This window comes from Chiroxiphia lanceolata, chromosome 3, assembly GCF_009829145.1.
Source record: "Chiroxiphia lanceolata isolate bChiLan1 chromosome 3, bChiLan1.pri, whole genome shotgun sequence".
Lineage (NCBI taxonomy): Eukaryota > Metazoa > Chordata > Aves > Passeriformes > Pipridae > Chiroxiphia > Chiroxiphia lanceolata.
This window is the reverse complement of record NC_045639.1, coordinates 30,782,218-30,801,425: the sequence shown is the minus strand read 5'-3', so window position 1 is coordinate 30,801,425 and position 19,208 is coordinate 30,782,218. Positions and strand designations below refer to the sequence as shown.

General features: G+C 38.8%; 2 protein-coding genes across 5 annotated transcripts in view; both read right to left on the bottom strand.

Moving 5' to 3' along the window:
• Positions 1–7,954, bottom strand: part of BTBD9 (BTB domain containing 9) — a 118,726-nt gene extending 110,772 nt beyond the window's left edge. For both annotated transcript variants that reach the window (XM_032684444.1, XM_032684445.1), the window contains exons 1-3: positions 7,868–7,954; positions 5,884–6,050; positions 669–879 (exon numbers count right to left, since the gene is read on the bottom strand). In XM_032684444.1, coding sequence (XP_032540335.1) covers positions 669–879; positions 5,884–5,965 — 293 coding nt within the window. In that variant the 5' untranslated portion in view covers positions 5,966–6,050; positions 7,868–7,954. The remainder of the gene's footprint in view (positions 1–668; positions 880–5,883; positions 6,051–7,867) is intronic.
• Positions 7,955–11,423: 3,469 nt separating this feature from the next.
• Positions 11,424–18,870, bottom strand: GLO1 (glyoxalase I). 3 transcript variants are annotated; one of them, XM_032684451.1, is made up of 6 exons: positions 18,748–18,870; positions 16,810–16,892; positions 15,454–15,594; positions 14,560–14,627; positions 13,344–13,433; positions 11,424–12,322 (listed from the first exon to the last, which is right to left on the bottom strand). In XM_032684451.1, exons 1-6 carry the CDS (start codon positions 18,772–18,774, stop codon positions 12,234–12,236), a joined length of 498 nt encoding a protein of 165 aa, XP_032540342.1. In that variant the 5' UTR covers positions 18,775–18,870; the 3' UTR covers positions 11,424–12,233. The 3 variants fall into 3 exon arrangements, with proteins under 3 accessions (XP_032540342.1, XP_032540341.1, XP_032540343.1); XM_032684450.1 differs by lacking the exon at positions 18,748–18,870 and adding an exon at positions 17,878–18,006; XM_032684452.1 differs by lacking the exons at positions 11,424–12,322; positions 18,748–18,870 and adding exons at positions 12,752–12,840; positions 17,878–18,006.
• Positions 18,871–19,208: the final 338 nt, after the last annotated feature.

Below are 19,208 nucleotides of genomic sequence, written 5' to 3'. Positions count from 1 at the left end.
GTGAAACAAATAGTTTGCAGTGTTAGCAAATCTCAGGATTCTTATCTCCTATTCCTAAACCCAGCACATGGCAACTCCTGAATCTTGAGATAAATCAATGACGGTTTGAACAAAATTTGCAATCACACTTTAGTTTAGCTATTAGCTTATCCCTCTGACAAAATTCACTGGAAAATTACCAGGAATTCTACTAAATACGTTTAGAGTTAAAAATGCCCAGCTCTTAAAAAAACAGTTGCATTTCAATTACTCCTAGTTTTAAAATATATATTCTAATCTGTATCAGCCAAATCTCTTTAAACATTCAATTCCAATGCATTAAAATGAAACTTTCTAGATGAGTATATTCCATAGAGGCACACCATTTATACTCTGAGAAATCAAAACAATTTTGCAGTAGAACTTGTCTGTTCTCAAGTTATCTTTCTCTTGAATTTGTGAAACTACCTTCAAAATCCAATTTAATGAAGGTCAAAAGAATAACACTGTGACATGGTATTTATCTTTTTCTATTTGGACACAATGATTTGATGTGCTGGGAACCATTCACACAGAAAAGGTCACACTCAATGGACAGATGATTACATACTGAAAAGTTCATAGAGAAACAATGTTTATCTTATTTGCATAAAAATTTCCTGTAAGCCTGACAAAAAGCTATACTTCACCTGAAATAATGGCATCTAGCAGCCAGGATCACCCTGTGTGCTGGAAAACGTTTCTTTTCTACAATAAAGGTAACGTCACTATATTCCTCCCCGTTCATTAGAGCACCAATGTGCTCTGACAGAATGTGAACGTGGTCAATCTCACCCACAGCTGTGTAAGGACGAAGTGGATGGCTGTTACTCATCTTGGAGGGATGGTGATATTGGTAGCCTAAAGGGAAAAAGAAAACCACCAGTATTATACAGGGCAAAAAACATTGAAAACGGCAAACACGAAACTGCAATTACAAAAGAAGAGTGACTACTCTAAGTAACCATATATTACAAGAAAAAGTAATCCAAGAGATTTTCTATTAAAGTTCATTTACAACAGGATTCAATGCAGCTTGCATCTACAATTCCAGCTGACAAAATATTTCAGAAAATTCCATCAACTTGTTGTTCTGTCAATACATTTACTTAAAAGAAAAAGCCTCTAACAAAAGGAATTAAGAGTTAAACTATTTTAAATAATGCTACAATTAGAAAGCAACTTTATCTCAATTAAAATGCACATAAATTATAAACAAGTAATGTGAACAACTAAGCATAGTCTTAATTCTCAAGTCTGTACCAAAATCAGTGACAAGTGAAAACATCAGCATTTTTGCAGGATTCTAATCAACTTTCCAGAACTGGGACAAAATAAACAATCACGATAACTTTTAATAAATAACAGATAAAGCCTGTTCTTTACAACGAACAATTCAATTTTCTTACTCTTCCCACTCAGTTTTCTTGATGCCTGCTTGTTCCCTCATATATTTAAGAAAACAAAGCCCCTAATCTCTCTCAGTCATTAAAATTAGGAGACACTCTGCTAATGTACAATATAGATTAAGGCATTAGTCATATCTTCTGTTGTGAATTAAGAAGAAACAAAATAATTCCACAGGTTTGTTGGTTTCGGTTTATTTCAGCAACAGAGGCTTTCTGTTGTTACACTTTGGTTTATTTCTATTTAAAAAGAGGTTGGCTGTTTCAGATAATAACCATCCATATTTTCAGAGAAATCCTCTGCTCTCCAGTAACTACCCACTTTTTGAAATGGGCACATACCTAGTGCTGAAGAAAGATGGTGTACCACAAGAAGAAAAATGATGAGGCCATACCTTGCACACAGCTAACACATCCATCTTTTGAGTGAACTATTCATGACACCACTGCATTTTTATGTTCCATTTAAAAATATTATGAGAAAATATGCATCTGTTTCCAGGCATTTCTACCCCAAAAAAGAAAACATATGCACATGGGGTTAAGTATTATTTGCACTTCAACATGTAGAAATGCTTAACCCAAAATCCAAATACTGTAGAAACAAGGTCTCAAAGAACTTTAAATTAAACTAGGAAAAGTGATAGAAATAGAAAATAAAACTTGAGAAAAATAGAGCATATTGAATTGACAATACAGATCACAGTACAAATGGGAACAAAACTCCAGCTTTCCACAGGCTGTCTCTGCCACTTGAATTAGAAGCTGTGTGTCCACGTAGCCATTACAGCACAGAACCAGCAACACTGGCCAAGACAAGGGAGGTGGCCTGACCTTGGGAACATAGAATACTGTACAGTCATTCTTCCATTCTGACATGATAGTAAATTAATTTTTATGGGTTTTCATAATAACAGATTATTTCTTCCATTTGCACTTTTTAATTTATAATTAGCTAAGACAGCTTAAATTTATGCCAAATACACTTCCAGTAACATTTACTTCATAACAAGCAAGATTAACTTAACTCACATCAGTCCAGCAGCATCTATTTATTCAGGAACAATGTTTATCACAACATAAAGATCTGAGAGTTTAGAAACAACAGTAACATTTTAACACCCTCAAAACAGAAAACTTTTTATTACCAGAGGAAGAAACAAAAGCATGTATAATACTCAGCTGCAAAACTTAAGTCTCAATACTCCTTGAAGATTTCTGTACCTTACACGTCCGTATCTGCTGCTGTTGATCTTCATTTGCAATAGTCAGGCAATCCAACAAATGCAAATTACATGTATATTATCAAGGAACTCTGTACTGTCTCTCTTCTGTTAGTTCCAACTTTGATTGCATAGGGAAAATGATGTATGATACTTCATACATGTACAAGCATTGACACATTTTGGTTTTAAAATCTATTTTTAATTCCATTTTGTCTACATTTTACTTCTTTGTTTCCTGAATCCACTCTTATCTCTAAAAAATAAGAACACGTTCTGTCTGAATAAAACCAAGAGACTGTAAAAGTGGTGAAGACAAGAAAATGCCACCAGCTGCATACTAACTTTGCTACTAAGTAGCTGTGGATGTTTCACGTGCCAATAGGGTGAAAAGTTCAGGGGAAATTGTTTCTATTTCAGGTTAAATAAACAAATAAAATCAAAAGCATACTTCTCTCTCAAGGGCACATAAATCTCTCTCTAAACAAGAATCAGTGCACAGAAGAGGGTAAAGTCTTAAGTGGGGACATTTGCTAGTAAGCCAATGATGCCAGTCCTTATGAACATTAAGACCCTGAACGACAGCAAGCAATGAAAGTAGAAATTTAGAAATCGCCGTGTGTAAGCAGTAAGACAAATCTGTTCTGATGTTTAATGTTCTTCGAATTGTTGGTACCGTGTACTATTCTAAACTGCCAGTTTCAAACAAGAACATGCTGATCACAGGGAATACAGGACTCAAATCATGGCTACAAGCCTCTAGCTGAGGAGCCTTTCAAATGCTTCAAGGACCCAAAGCGCTGGAAACATATCACTTTTATGAAACTACATTCATGCCTTATACGCGTTCTATGGGTAATACTAATACATTGAAGAAGCATTCAACAAACTCATTTGTTTACTACCACAGATTTCCAATGCAAGTTTTGTCTGTATTGTGGATTTTTCATACAAAGCAGCCCAGTGAGACAGTCCTGCCTTCAAAATACAGAACCAAATAATACATGACTTCAGATCTTCCCAGACTGGACTAATTATTGGTATGAATTTAGTCAACCCTTGAGGTGATCTGCGCACTTCTTGTTTGAGGAAGTAAAACATAATAACCTCTTTAGTTGTGGCAAGTCACTATGAGCTCATAACCTCCCTGTATAGTTAAACATGTGTTTTTCTAGTTGCAATTCAGAAGTTTTATTTAGGATAAAAAAAGACAGATCCTGCTAGAAGTTTGGGTGAAACCCTTCCGGAAGGTCCCTCTGGCATCTTCTGTCATCAAACATCACCCTTTCAGAGGATACAGGTGTTTACTCATCCTGGCAGTCAAAGAACACCTAACCAACTTCAGAATAAAACACCAAGCATTTACAAGCCTCTTGCCAGCACCATAACCTATTTCCAGGAGGTATTCAGAGCTAATTAACTGCTTCAGGAGTCACGCAGCCTCATTCACACCACAGAAATAAACAAGCAAAACAGTCTTTTCAGTGGATTTGGGGCACCCTTAAAACTGCAAAATTGGGAAAGGCATTTGTTAAGTCTGGGAAAGCATTTGTTAAGTCCGAAGGCCTACAAACCACTTCTAAGACCTCACTGGAAGACGCACTGCTTGGTGTCCATCTTCAACAGAGAGTATGTGAAAAATGCAGCCTAGTATTTATTACATAAGGTAGCGTGCTATATCACACAATGTGTGTCATGGCTAGAAAAACAACAGCTCCCCAGCTTTCAGTTTGCTATATTTCTATTACAGTAATCTGTAACACGTTATGACATACAGAAACATGATCTAGAATCTGCAGCAACAACAGCAGAACACCAATGACATCCTTACTAAACAACTCTCAAACCAGAGCTGCAATGAAGACTGATACTCAGTCACTTCCCTCCCTCATTTAGGCTAACTCTGAAGAATCCTCTGAAAAGCAGTGCTGATTCAATGAGACATGGAAGAGTTGTTTTTATAGCAGGCACAGAAAAAAAAACACAAGAAATTTATCATGAATACTTTAAAAAAAAAAAGTTCTTTAAAATGAGCTAAGAATGTTTATATAACAGATAACTCTATCAAAACTTTAGAAATAAATGCAAGCAAATAGACTATTGCTGGAATTAAAAACTTTATTAAATAAAGTCTGGACTATAACTGAGCAAATAACTTCATACCCTTGAAATGCTTCATTCCTTCATCATCTAGTTTGTACCTAGCAAGACAGTATTTTTGTCAGAATTGCACAAAGGGAATTTTCTTAAAAGTAATTCACTTACAGTACTGTTTTATCTAGAAATAGGAATTAGTTCTCAGTTGATCAGAAGGCATTTGAGTAGTACTAAATTTTTTTGTAATTCATTACTTCATAAAATAATTTGCTGTACTCTAAATATATTCCAGCAAAATATCACTTTATGCTTCAATTTCTATTACTGTAGACTCCCAGAATATGATACGTGTGACAGTAAGACTACTGTACAAACATACCACTGTTTCAAATCATATGGTTTGTATTTTTAATGAACATGCATATGTCTTTTTATAAAAAAATATTTTGTTCTCCTAAGTTCAGGTACAGTAAACTAATATCTCAGGAAATAGGAATTTTTAGTAAATATTTCAACATTCATAGAGTATAATCCGAATAAATACTTTGATTCTGTCAGAACCCTTGCTACAGCAGCTCCTTTGCACTTCTAAGTATCAATAACAAAATTGACTATGAGTGAAAATTTTAACAGGGAAAAAAAAATGAAAGCATGTTCTGATACTTAGTAGCCATTAATAATAACAACATAAGGAATCTATTATAAATACAGAATATGAAAGCTCAAGAAAATGAAATTCACAAAACTTTCAAGTCTCATCTCCAAACCTTCTGTTGTGAAAGGATTAAAAGAAAAGCAGATGGTAGCATTAATGGTAACTAACCACACCATTCAATGACAGCATTCTAAACGACAATTTAGTACCAAAAAATGTTTTGACTTAAAGCATATGGGAAGTTATGCACTGCTTATCTGCAAACACACTCCCATCATTTAAGTGCTGTAGCGCTAAGGTTTCAAGTTCTGCTCTAAGACGTATCCCTGTGATAGAAGAGCAAGAGTAAGTTTAGCTAGGTACAAAAAAGAATATACTAAGTGGAGATTATATATTAACACACATATAAATTAACCTGGTTAAAATGGCATACAACTAAACCACTATGTTAAAAAATCTCAAGGAAATACATGGGTCCACTCACCAGCAAAACTCTCTGAAGATCTACAGTGAACGTAGCCTGTAGGTACATTACCAGCTTCCTGAAAATTAGGGTTCTTCGCCATTCTGAACAACAGACAGATTGAACAGCAAGCTCATAGAAACGCTATTCAGCAACATGCAGCTGCACAGCAACAACTGTACCATTTCCTGAAACAATGCACAAAATAAATACCATCAGAAACTGGGAGCACTGAGCATTATGACAAAAAAAAGTGAGATGTGTACTTCTCAAATCAAATTTTTGTGGAAATTAATTCTTTAAAAACACCTCAATTTTATGGGAAAACTTCTAATAACATTAGAATATAGCAACAGAATTTCTTTTTTGAGTCATCATCACTGAATTTTGACCGTTCACATTTTTAATCGTCAAAGAAGATGGTAACATATTGCTATTCATTTGTTCAGGATAAGTCACAAAAATTTCATCCTGACTTTCCTGCCACAGCATCAATGTCCCTGAAGACACCGTTTTCACATACAGGTGTCCTAATTAAACCAGATCTATACCAACTGTATCACACATGCTTTATTCCCTACACAGCCAAATCTCTTCAAGTGTTCTTGCCTAGCTGAAGGTTTTGGGGGTTCTGTTTGGCTTTAGTGGTTGTTTTTTTACAACACTTAAGGCAGTTGCAGATCTTTCTCTTGTGCAAGCCTTTAATTTTATAAACAGGAAAACAAAACAAAATTGCAGGGTGAGGAAATGCAGAAATATAGAGGCTTTATTTGCTTAAATACATAACCAACATAATGAGTCTCTCTCGACAAGTATAAATTATTGTTATCCTTCCCATCATACCTGCCAGCAGGAAAAATAAACTGGATTTAATTTGTTAAACACATGATACCTTGATCTACAAATTCTCTCCTAAGAGCCACTCTAATCTTTTTTAGAATATATGCTTAAGAGAACAAGGGAGGAGAATGTAGAAAAAAATACTCTTCAGTAGTCTCATTAACTGGAAACTAACCACACCTTAATCCTGCAAATCAAAACCAGGCATTTGACAAAGAAACTCTCCCAGTTTTGAGGAACAAAATGTAAAGTGTAAATATTTGTCCCTACCAGTAATGTATGTTATCAATTTGGCCTCTATTATCAAAATATATTCAAAAGCCATTCATAAAAATTCTTGCGTTTTTTTGCTTAAATATGAGTAAACATTCAAAAAGAACAGTATATTTCAAGTATCTGATTTACAGATTTGTAACAGAAGACATGCCAAACACAGCTACGTCTGCGTGCTGCACTTCAAAAGCAAGAGCGAACAGCATTGCTAGGCAAGTGAGACCACCAGCAGATTGCTAACAAGTTAGCATCAACTTATTTTTTTTTAAAAGTCTGATAATACGTCTTGTAAATCTAAAATAATTTCAGTGAATCACAGCAGCGCGAAACTGGTTAACTATTCTGACACCAGAAGGACCAGGGAAAACGGTGTACCATAAGAGCATCAAAATACTAAACTAATCGTTAAAGCAAAAGAAAATTCAAATAAGGCAGCTGCAACAGGGCCTTGAGAAGCCAGCCAGGGGGCAAACCAGCCAGGGGGACAGGAGCAGGGGGCGGCGGGCGAGGCAGGCGCGGAGCAGAGGGCGGCCGGAGCCGGCGACGCGCCCAAGGTCGCGCCCGAAGAGCCCGGGCCACCGCCGAGCCCCAGTTCCGGGGGCGCCAGGGAAGGTGACCCCGGCCCGCCCGGCCGCTCCCTCCCTCGCCTCCGCGGGAAGGCGCTCCAGGTCAAATCGCCTGGCCGCCAAACGCGTCCGGCGCCTTCCCCGGGCGGCGGCGCCTCCTCGGCCCGCTCCCGGGTGGCCCTGCCCGCTCCCGGCGGGAGCTGCCAGCGGCAGCACCTCTGCCCGCCGAGGGGCCGGAGCGCACAGCCCGGGCGGCCTCGGAACCCCGCTCGGCCCGGGGGTGACGCGGCCGCCGCGCCCGCCCGCGCCCCTCCCGCGGGACTCACCGGCCCCGCTGCGCCGAGGCCTCACCCCCCGCCCCGCCGCCGTCGCTGCGTCACCCGGCGGCGCGCTGACGTCACCGGGCAGCAGCAGGCTGCGCGTGACGCAGCGCCCCGCGCGGGTCGCGCCGGCGGAGCAGGAGCGGCAGCGCTGAGGCCGCGGGGCGGGGGCGGAACCGTCAGGGTGTGTGCGCTCGTCCGGGCAGCGGGCCTGCGGTGGCCAACCCTTGTGAAATAGCGACTGGTGCTCAACCTTCCCTGTCGGCTTCATCTGCTGTTCCGTTGCTACATTCAAAATACACAGAATCACTGAATATGCTGAGTTGGAAGGGACCTACGAGGATCATCGAGTCCAACTCCTGGCCCCGTGCAGGACACCCCAGGAATGACACCATGTGCCTGACAGCGTTCTGTAAATGCTTCTTGAACTCTGTCAGGCTTGGTGCTGTGACCACTTCCCTGGGGGTCCTGTTCTGGTGCCCAACCACCTTCTGGGAGAAAAACCTTTTCTTAATATACAGCCTAAACCTCCCTTGACACAGCTTCATGTCATTCATTCCCTTCAGTCCTACCACTGGTCACCAGAGAGATGGTGCCAGGTGTAGCTCCATCCATCTGAGGAGCGGTCCTTGGAGCAAACCAAGCAGTCTGTAGGCCAGTCCCCTGCTCAAAGTTAAGACTAGATCAGGGTGACTTATGCTTTATGTGACCAAGTCTTGAAAAAATCCCAAGGATGGACATGTTTCTTTCATAACCGTGTGCTTACCTGCCTCTTTTCATTCAGTATGAGTTCTGCTTTCCTGAGTCATGAGAACCTCTCCCACAGAATGTGGGCTCGCCTCTGCGTAACAATGAGATTCACTTCTACTGTACTGCACAAAGCTAAATTTAGGCCCTCCAAGAGACAAAGCATTATATGCTATTTAATTCCATGCTTTATTTAGCAGAAAAGAAGTCTTACTTGGAAGAAGTAAAAACGACGATCTGCGAACAGTGAGAACATCAAATAATTTCAAAAGTTTTCTACATCTAAAATATTTTAATATTGTTGCATGTTAAAAGAATCATCAAGTGTTTATCTTTAATAGTTTATTCTTGGATTTTATAACTGAGAATACTAGTTTTAATTAGCTTTCAGTATGGCAAGCAGCAGTAACTTTTTTTTAGAAAAAAACAAACCCATACCTTGCCCCCTTCATGATGTTGCTGTAACAAGTTTGTAGATGCCAGTGTTTTTTTATTAGTTTCCTCTTTATTACTTCATTATTTATTATGTCTGCACTTTGTCAAGCATATAAAAAAACCAAAGGTCATTCCAAGATTAACAAACATGCTTAGAGTAACTTTTATGTGATTACTAAGCAGAGAAGCTTTGGCATAGCCTGCTCCCACTCATGTAGTTATCCACTGCACTACATCTGCACACCCTTTGACTTACTCATCTGATTTATGAAGTATCCTGGTTTTAATTACTGGATTCCATACAATTGGGTCAATAGCTTTTCCAGTCACACCTGTATTTTGAAGTGTAGTGAAACGAGACTGAATGAGACACTGCATTGTTGCTAAAATATAGACCACCAAGTGACATGCTTGTAAAATTTTTGAGATTTTCTTAGCCAATGCCTTGGTTAGATCTACCTGTACTGACTAAAATAAAACTTAGTCTAAGTGGACTCATCAAACTATTAGTCTAAAATAGTTTTTCTATTCACACAATCTAACGAGACACTCTGAATGGCGAGGAACTGCAATTAGCACCTGTTTAAGTTCTTTTACTTAATTTTAAGTTCTTACTTCAGAACACCAGCAGCGGATGTGTATGAAAAACACAGTTTAGCCATCAAAACCTATATAAGCTGCAATCAACCAAGTGCTTTGTCTCATTGCCACAGCTCTGATGCTTCTCAGCACTATACTCATCCTACTAACTTCAGAAGATACCATACAACAGTTACTCTACAATAGGCTTCAGAATAAAGAGCTCTCTGAATTGCTGCTGTATTTTGAAATATTGTGTACCTTTTTTTAAAGTAGGATGAGGTTTCATGATTTAGTTGAGCTCATCCAACTTTCTGTTAGAACGATCAGCTTTACCCATTTGGGAAACCAAGGAGCATTGAACTGGCTCCTCATTCCTGCTTAATAAACTTGGCATAAAACTGAGCATTCAAGGAAACCTTTGTCACTTGCTTAAGCTGAATTAGCCTGCTTGGGGCAGGGAGTGCAATGTCAAAACCTCTCTTTTTGGGAGGAAGAAGACTAAGATCATTGGTGATCCTACAGCTATTAAAACAGCTCACTTGGGAGATCTCACTCCAAACATTATTGTTGCTATCAAAGTGATTTAACTTGCAGGAGAATAATCAACTGCACAAGGAGCAAAAGAGGGAACAGGCTAAGTATTAATTCTGTAACTATAAGAGGGCAGAAATAGAGAATGCAACTGTGAACCAAGTGTTTACTGGCACAGAAAAAGGCAACTTGGCAAATATTCAAAAAGGGAAAAGAATCTACCGTATATGAATGGCACTGATAAAGCACCACCTGAAGCACAGTATCTGTAGATACTGTAGAGGCCAGACAGAAAATACCATACAAAGGACAACTTAAAGTATCAGGGTTAGTTCATGAAACAGAAAACGGAAAAAAATATCTTTTGAGTTGCTATGTCTACCTTCTAATGAATTTATGATTGCTTGCACATCCATAGGGGCTATAAAGCAGAGCAATAATTTTAACGTTCCTTTTCCCAACACCTCAGATTCAGAAGAAGCGTATCTATTTTACTCATTTCCAAGGGTAAAAAAATTTATCTTGGACTAGATTTTGTAACTGATTTTTCATGTAGAGTTCTGTAAAACTCCTGAGTTTATATATGCTACTTGTTAAGATGAGATAGATGAAATTAAAGATGTTTCAGAGAAGGAGACAGGACAGTAACACTTAGCATTTAAGTCATTAACATCTACGTTAATATAGTAGAAATCAAATGCAATACTTTCTATATTTGTTTTAACTTATAAGCTAGGGAGTTATTGAAAATTATTATCAACTCTCTACATTAGGTTACTGAAACATCCTGCTAAACAAGTCACACATTTATCTTCTTCAATGTTACTCCCAATTCATGTTCTTTTATCACCAGATTTCTTCTCAAAAAAGAATCCATAAACCAAACCGCCTTTCAGTCATCCAGAATTCATCAATCAGCAAAGCAACTGGTCACAGTGCTTTAAAATTATTTTGTAGTTTCCCCCATTGCTTTACTGAGAGGTGAATTGCAATGCCATTACACTATCAATACTCACATAACTGAAGGAGTTAAGTGCTATTCAAACCAAAATAAGACAAGGCAGAGGCTTTTTTTTCCTTGTTGGAAGACAAGGATTTCAAGAACTCTCCTCACTTTTACACTGCTTATAAGATGTGGAACAGCGTAAAATCAAACAATTTGTATAACACATGTAAATGTTACATGTTTTCCTGCTGTTTACAGGTATGTACAGTACCATCACTCATTTTGAGAGGTTAGATCACAAAGTCTAGTACTAGGAAACTGTTGTTTCAGATACTATTTTTATTAATTTCCCAATGCAGAATGTACAGAGCATTGAAGTTAAATACAGCCCCAGCCTTGCATTGAAACAAAAATTATGAGCAAGTTCTTCATAGTGTTGAAAGAGACAAGAAGGGTCACTGTGAGTTAGCAGCTATGAGACCTCTCATCTTGGCTGTAAATCAGCAGTCAGGAGCTGCAAGACTGAATTCTTTCTGCTGGACTGATTGATTGCCTCCACAAAGTTTCTTGTTTCAAGACTGTTTAAGGCTGCTCCTTAAAGAGGTTTGCCTGGTATAATATAAGTAAGATTAGGACTTCGATAAACATGCTACTACTCATGTCAAAGTTCATCTGACATTTTATTTTCTAGTATACATGATAGGGTATGAAGTCTTCAGGATCTTTTTACTTCAAAAATATTCTTTTTTTCTTCCTTGTTGAAGCTCATGAATAGTAACACAAGACTTTTTGTTGTTGGTTTAAATCTAAGCAGTGTGGGATGCAGTGAGTTTCCAGTCAACACGTCTTTTGACAGTGTTTAGTGAAATATTAACATAATCAATGTTCAAGAGGAGAATCTGTAAGTGCTCTTCCAGAAAATGGTTCAGTATTCCTACATGGAAACAAATTGTGGTGACATCACAGGACAAGAAAAAAAAGGAATCCAAGTACAGTCAAGTCCCAGGGGATAGTTTTAGAGGAGACTCTGAACATGACTGAATCCTATTAAACAAGAATTTTGCCAACACTGTTACAGATTTTCACCAGGGGACTGCAAGTGGGCATCTCATATACTGTACTTCATTAGAATTAAGTGAGAGTCACCATGTGGTTAGGATTCAAAATTTCAATCCAGTAGCCATCAGGATCCTGAACAAATGCAAGTCCTTTCATTTTACCTATTAGAGAAAAAAAAAAAAAAAGAAAAGATCAAGTTAAGACTACATGACTGGTTCTTAATGTCAAATATTACTACTTTGAAAAATATTTTTCTTTTTTTCATTTTGCATGAGAACTAGTTCAAATTTAGACAGATAATTCTAAAAATATCAAGATTACTTTTTAATCAGCATTAGATCTTTGTATGCTGAACTGTTAATCATACTCTCAAAGCTATAGGTTAAAGTCACTTCAGAATTCCATCTTTTGTTGACCGAAGTTTTTTGCATATGCCCCTGTAAGTGTTCACCTGCTTCATAAAACAGAGAAATGCAGGACAGAATAGTACATGTTTGATCAGTAATGCAAGAAAAAAACCCACACTGGATCTCCCAGCCTGCTCCACAAAACTTTATAGTCTAAGCTTCCTGTCCTACATACCTTCATTCCATATCACTTCACAGTTCCAAGTTAGCAGCCCTCACTTCAAGTCTCTCAAGGTTTAACAGGTGCTGAACAAAGTTTAAACTCTAAAATGCTAGAAATACCAAGTTCAATTCTTAAATCAATAAATCTGTGTTCAAGTTAAGTTTTCAGCTATACTTCCTATATTTGTTTCAGCTGAGAACACAGTGAATAAGATGAAAATCCCTTAAGTCTCTTTTCAATTACTAGTATTAAATGTCTGTTTTGGAATGCATCAGTCCTAAAATTCTCATGAGATTTTCATTAAAGGGAATCCAGTTGAAAAATGCAAGATCTCACCACTCACTTCTTCATTTTAGGCTATTTTGACATTTTACTGAAGGTCGGGTTGCACACAGAAGGCACATAGCAGACTCATGAGCTACTGTTACAGAGATGGATCTATTGCCAGTTTTGCCCACTCTATCAGGAGGTGCAGGTGTAACTGGTTCTAGAACCTTCCAAGCAGTGGCAACTACTAGAAACATGTTACCAGTTGTCCAAGAAGATCTACTGGACAGAATATATTAAAAGCAAAGAAAAAAAACTGACTTGCATTTCTGATAAAAGACTTACCATCATCTGGTTTCTTCACAAATTTCACTCCTAGTTCTTCAAACCTCTTACAAGCTTTATAGACATCAGGAACAGCAATTCCAATGTGTCCTGTGCAATAAGGCAAAAAGAGCGAAGTAGACTGTAAATATTGCTGCGTGTTCCAGGAAAAAGTTTGCTCAGTATTTCATCCTCTGCAAAACTTTCACATGCTGTAGTTCACATAAAATATGATTTTGTAGAAGAAAAACACAGCTTCCAAAAAGAAGAGCATTTTGGGTATTAATATTATTCTCCTTCAGAGAGTTGTCCTTTGATAATGACTTTTAAAATAAGAACTTTAGAGTTGAAATATCTCTAGTTGTTTAGAGAAGAATATTATCTGGAGTAGGAAAAAATGAGATTTTTCAATCAAACTGCTTTATCTGTATTTCCTTTCTTAAGGCACAGCTACATAACAGGATTTTGTTGCATTTGCTAAGTTCAACAGTACAAGGAGTTTATCATTAATGCTGTATTTGCAGGCACTGACACTAGTGCTATGCAAGGCCTGAGCTTAGAAACCAATTCAGAAGCTTTAAATGTCAAATGGATAGATTGAGTGTGAAACTTATTTTACAAGCAGTGACCTTTCAAGCACTCAAGAGTATCAAATTAAGTCACACAAATAATATCCTCAGTGCTACAGACAAACAGAATTGTCCTTCTATCTTAAAATGGGTAACCAGTGGATTATAAATTAGAAATCCAAGTGTAAATCAGTTTAAACACCATGATAATCTAATACACAAGAACTGCTTTCTTCATTCAGTAGTTACAATTAGCATGTGTTTGCTTGTCAAATGATTAGACTCTTCCTAAAGAATGTAACTGTGGCTCATTATTCTGAAACACATTTGTTTACTTATCTTCACCATCTTCCACAGCATATATGCTGAAAGAAGAGAGATAAAGGATGAGATGCAAGTTCTTCTCTTTCCTACAGCTAGTTTGATTTTTCAAAGTAACCTATTAGACAAGTCTTTTTTATCCAAACAAGTTTAAAATATTTTCTCTACTAATTCACATTTTAAAAAAACCCTACAGCATATACTTACCCAATAATCTTTGCACAAAATTGATTTAGATGTTTTCTCAAAAATATCTGAAACTGCATTTTCACCCAACACCCGAGAGAAAAAATGCAACCACAATAAACCAACGTTTAAAAACTATAAACACGAAATTAAAGACCTACCAAATCCTCGGGGATCTGAATTGCCATTGTGATAAGACTGCTTTTCATCATTTTCAGTGCCCCAGTTGCTGTAAGAAGTAATTATTACATATTGAAGAAAAGCATCAAAATTAACAAATCATAAATGTTCAGTTTCCCCAGAAGGGTAAGTTCTTTCCCCTAAGAAACCAAAGAATCTCATCTGTTGGTTGCATTCATTAATCAAGATTTTCCCTAGTCATGGGTTCTCGGGATAAGCTTGGGGCTAATCCAGTCATGTTCCCAGCCCTTCACTAGTATTCAGGGTCCACATTTGAATGAGCCAGAAATATTCCTGTCTCATTCAGATTAGAAAAAAGGTTTTGCTGCACGAGACAGTTTATCTACCCATCACTGGGGAACAAAAAGTGAGGGTAGCAGGTCCTGGAGCTAAGTAAGACAGTGGGAGATTTGGGAGATTCTATCTGCACAATTATAATGATTAGTAGCATTAACCAAATTGTCCTGTTTACAGGAAGTGTATGTTTTGACTTAATACCTGTTCTGATTAGATTCCAAAAGCCATAGTTATCTATTACTAGGATGTTTTGGGGATCCAAAAAAAAAGTTCTAATCACATTGGGTTTTCCTAAATTCCCCACCTCAGTGTCAGGCATACTCATATACTCAAAATATAGCAAGGATCCTTTCATATTTATGTACCACTGTTCACCTAGCAGTTTGAAAGAGCTTTGAAGTGAGGCAGATTAAGCTTTCCAAGTATCTAATCTCAGCCATATTTTAGGACTCTATGACAGTGAAAATGTATCCACAGTAATGATTAATTTTTTTATTCAATCCAACAGGATTTACACTTATCCAATTCTGTTTAATCACAGTCAGCTAAATGTCATCTCTCATTATATAAATACTTACTGTGTCAATTCAAGTGTAGCTTTTCTAGAAAAGGTCCAAGGTGTTCTCTCCGTTTTATCTTTTGGGATATCTTTTTTATCTTCATAGCCCAGGAAATACAGTGAGAACTTCATAGTAGGAAAGTCAAATTTTTGAAGCAGTCTAAATGGTAACAATTATTTTGAAACAGTAACTTAAAAGGGTGATCAGGTAGCTTGCAAATAATTCGAGATGCTTCTGCTATGGAAGAATTATTTCTGTGAATTTTTGCCTTTCTGTAATCCACACCTTAAAATAGCTACATTTTAAACTATCAAATAAAACCATCCAGAACCCATTACAAACCCACAAAAATTAGAAGAAATAGATGCTTAAAGGCAGAGTACCAGTAAGTAAATAGCAAAGTCAGTACATAGGCTTGGGCCTTGAGGTTGTCACTCTTGTTATTTGTTTGTATTTCCACAGGAAGATCTTTAACAACTTATCCCTGGTGAAATTTTAAACATACGCATTTTGGAGAGCTCTCTGGCATCAGACGAAGTTTTAAGAACACAGCAAACATACCTTTAGATGAAATATTTTTACGATTTCAATAGCTAGCTATAATAATAAAACTGATTTCCAATGTGACAATTAAATCAACTAAAAAATACTTGAGGCATACATTTTTATGTAGAACATTTAACTGAAACAAGGAGGCACACAAAATGAATCTAATTCTTTTTCAGCTTACAAAGTATTTAATTTTTTTTGACACATTTTCACTACAGTGGAAGTACTTTATTTTACTTTAATCTGGACTCTTTTCAATATATTTAAAAACACAGTGGAATTTTGTTTTGAAATAACTCACATCAAATGGCAAGAAAGTGCAAAGAGGTTCAGCATGAACTCATTGGACTACTGCAGGGCATCTGTCTCCCAAAAGCCTTCTTCAAAAGACTGAGTTTGGACCTTCTCTCCACTCTCTGTTGCCTTGTTCTTTTATAACTGGAGGTGGTCATCAGCCACCTCTGAGAGCTAGTAGAAAACTTAATTTGAAGATTTATAGCAATGATTCCTGATTATAAGCACTGTCATAACAATTGCCAGTTAGCTGCAGCCTCAGCGAGGAGGAAGTAAGCAAGTTGTACACTGATAATTAATGACCTATTTAAGAAAAAAAGAAACTTCTAGTCAAGGCCCATATTTGCAGCTTAGGCATTAACTATGCTATTGGAGTTCTCAGATACTCTGCCAGACTGTCTAACTGAGCATCAGCTGATGGGCCAGCATTGTTTATGTAGTTGGACCAATTAGTATAATTACATCAAAATAATAATAAAAAAAAAACAGGAGGAAAACACAGGCTTATTGTGGCATATAACTTCTACTCACGTCATTCCAAGAACCCTTGTATAAAAATCCAATGACTTCTTAGGATCTTTTACTCTTAACATTGTCTGCTGGAACATAAAATCCTGTGGGAAAGAAAGGTTTATTATTTGCATACCAACCAAAATTGAATTATGGGTATTAACAAAGTTAGTAATGAATCTAAAACCAGTAGGTTCAGAAGTAACAGAAGACTACATTAAGGGTAAATAAAACCTTTTGTCCTGATCCTACACATACAGATTTTTGTTAAACCAATATGCCTTTGTAACATAATGCTTAAAACAAATAAACAAAACCATGACTGATATCACTCAATATATATTATCAGTGGTATCAAAAACTAGTATTATTCTTACATTTATTATTCTTTTATGGGGCTGTAGAACACATGAACAACTTCACATGCAAGGAGACCAGATATGTGAATATTCAATATTGGGCCTCACTGGAGACATAGAATTTAAATACAGATAAACTCCTGAACTCATCATTTTTATTATTTCATTGCACAGGTGTTGAATTTCTGCCAAGTTTGATGATATCTCGGCAGCAAAACCAGGCTCCAACTCTGTAAGGATATTTTCTTGAAGCCACAAGGCAACTTTAAATACCAGGGGGCTTGTGAACGACTAAGTGGGTAAAAAGTGAACGGTAGGGCAGGAGACAGACGTAATGGGCGGTGGGGGGGGGGGGGGAGGCAGATGTAGAACCACTGAAATGCAATTACGTTCTCCTAATAAAAAAATAACAATGTTTGGGGTGTTTTGGGGTTGCTTTTGTTCGGGGGCTCACAGGAGCCGGCCCGGCCCGCCCGCCCCCTTCGCCACCACCCTCAAACCGCGCCAGGCCGGTCCCGCCGCTCGAGTCGTTAGGGCAGCTCCGCGCCGAGCGACCCCCGCCGGGACCCTTCCCGGCCCCATGCCGCCTCCCATCCACCGCACGTCCGCCCTGCAAAGAGCGGTGCGAGGACCGGGGAAAGGCGGGGACCGGGGAAAGGCGGGCACCGGGGCCGCCACAGAGCAGCCGCCGACAGCCCCGAGGCTCCCGCGTCACCCCCATCCACCCCACCTTCGTACTGGCATCCGGCTCCGAGCAGGCGCCGTAGGCTGCCTCGTCCGTGAGCCCGCTGAGTTCTGCGGGGGCCGCCATGTCGGGAGAGGGAGAGACGGAGGAGGAGAAAGAGGAGGAGCAGGACGCGGCGGGAAGGCGGAGCTGCGGCCCGCCCCGCCTCGCTTGCTGCCGGGCCCCTCCCTCGCAAGGGAGCCCGTGGAACGCTGTGAGGGTGTATGGTCAGGTTCGGAACAGGGTTCTGCCTGTTCGTTCGTTCGTGATATCGAGCCTCTCAAGATTTGAATCAAACTTCGTATGCTTGGCTAATCTTTTTGTTTTACGAAAAAGCGAAGAGAATCCCGAGATGAATGGGCTATCTGGACCATAGCCATCAGGAGTGAAGTCAGCAAAACTGAGCAATAACTGGGACAAAGGTAATTCCGGCAATCATGACCACCGACTCATTGACCACCTATTCAAAACGGACCCGAAACTCAAATGGAAGGAAGAACCGCACCTGCGGAATAATTAGGATGAGAAGAGAGAGCTACAACTAACAAATAGGGGATTAAATACTAATTAATAGAAAAGTTATGTAATTTGTAACCAATTAATGCTGATGCCTTTGTTCATTGAAATGTATGAATAGTGTAAAATTTGGATGATCAGGGAACCAGCCTTTCATGAGTTACAACCCAGCTCCCTACTTTGCGCAAACTAGAATAAAAAGTAGAAATACCTTGCCTTGATGTGTCAATCGGTGCTGTGCACCCGGTAACAAGTCCACGTTCAGGACGACATAAGGAGCCTCCCTGAGGAAGGAGCCTCCCTGACTGCGGCATTACTTTGCTGAAGCGTGGAATGAAAGCATGGATCCCTCAGGCTGACCTGATGATACATTCCTCCAGCTTCCATCTTCCACCGGCAGGCCGAGGGTACCACACCAGCACCTGGGCAGGCACAGGCACTTTAACCCAGCCCCATTTGAATGGTGATGCTTTTGTAAATCCTGGTGGTATCAGGCTGGTTGGGAATCCTAGCCTTGCCCTGTTCACAAACACACATATGGTGTGCTCAATATAATATGTTACCTCATTAATGTTTATTAAATAAAATATTTAAAGAGGAGCTGCCAAGAGGATGAAGCCAGGCTTTCCTCGGTGGGGCTGAGCAGTAGGACAAGAGGCAACAGGCAGAAACTGGTGCACAGAAAGTTCTACCTGAACATCAGGAAGAACTTCTTTACTGTTTGGGTGACCGAGCACTGAAACAGATTACCTAGAGAGGTTGTGGAGTCTCTCTCACTGGAGATATTCAAGAACCACCTGGATGCAATCCTGTGCCATGTG

Excerpts from the sequence above, each read along its gene's own strand:
- GLO1 (XM_032684450.1), bottom strand. The coding sequence starts at position 17,958 with ATGGCGGCCCCCGCAGAACTCAGCGGGCTCACGGACGAGGCAGCCTAC. Across the intron at positions 14,628-15,453 it reads GCTACACTTGAATTGACACA|CAACTGGGGCACTGAAAATG; the intron begins GTAAGTATTTAT and ends TACTTCTTACAG. Across the intron at positions 13,434-14,559 it reads TTCAGATCCCCGAGGATTTG|GACACATTGGAATTGCTGTT; the intron begins GTAGGTCTTTAA and ends CTTATTGCACAG.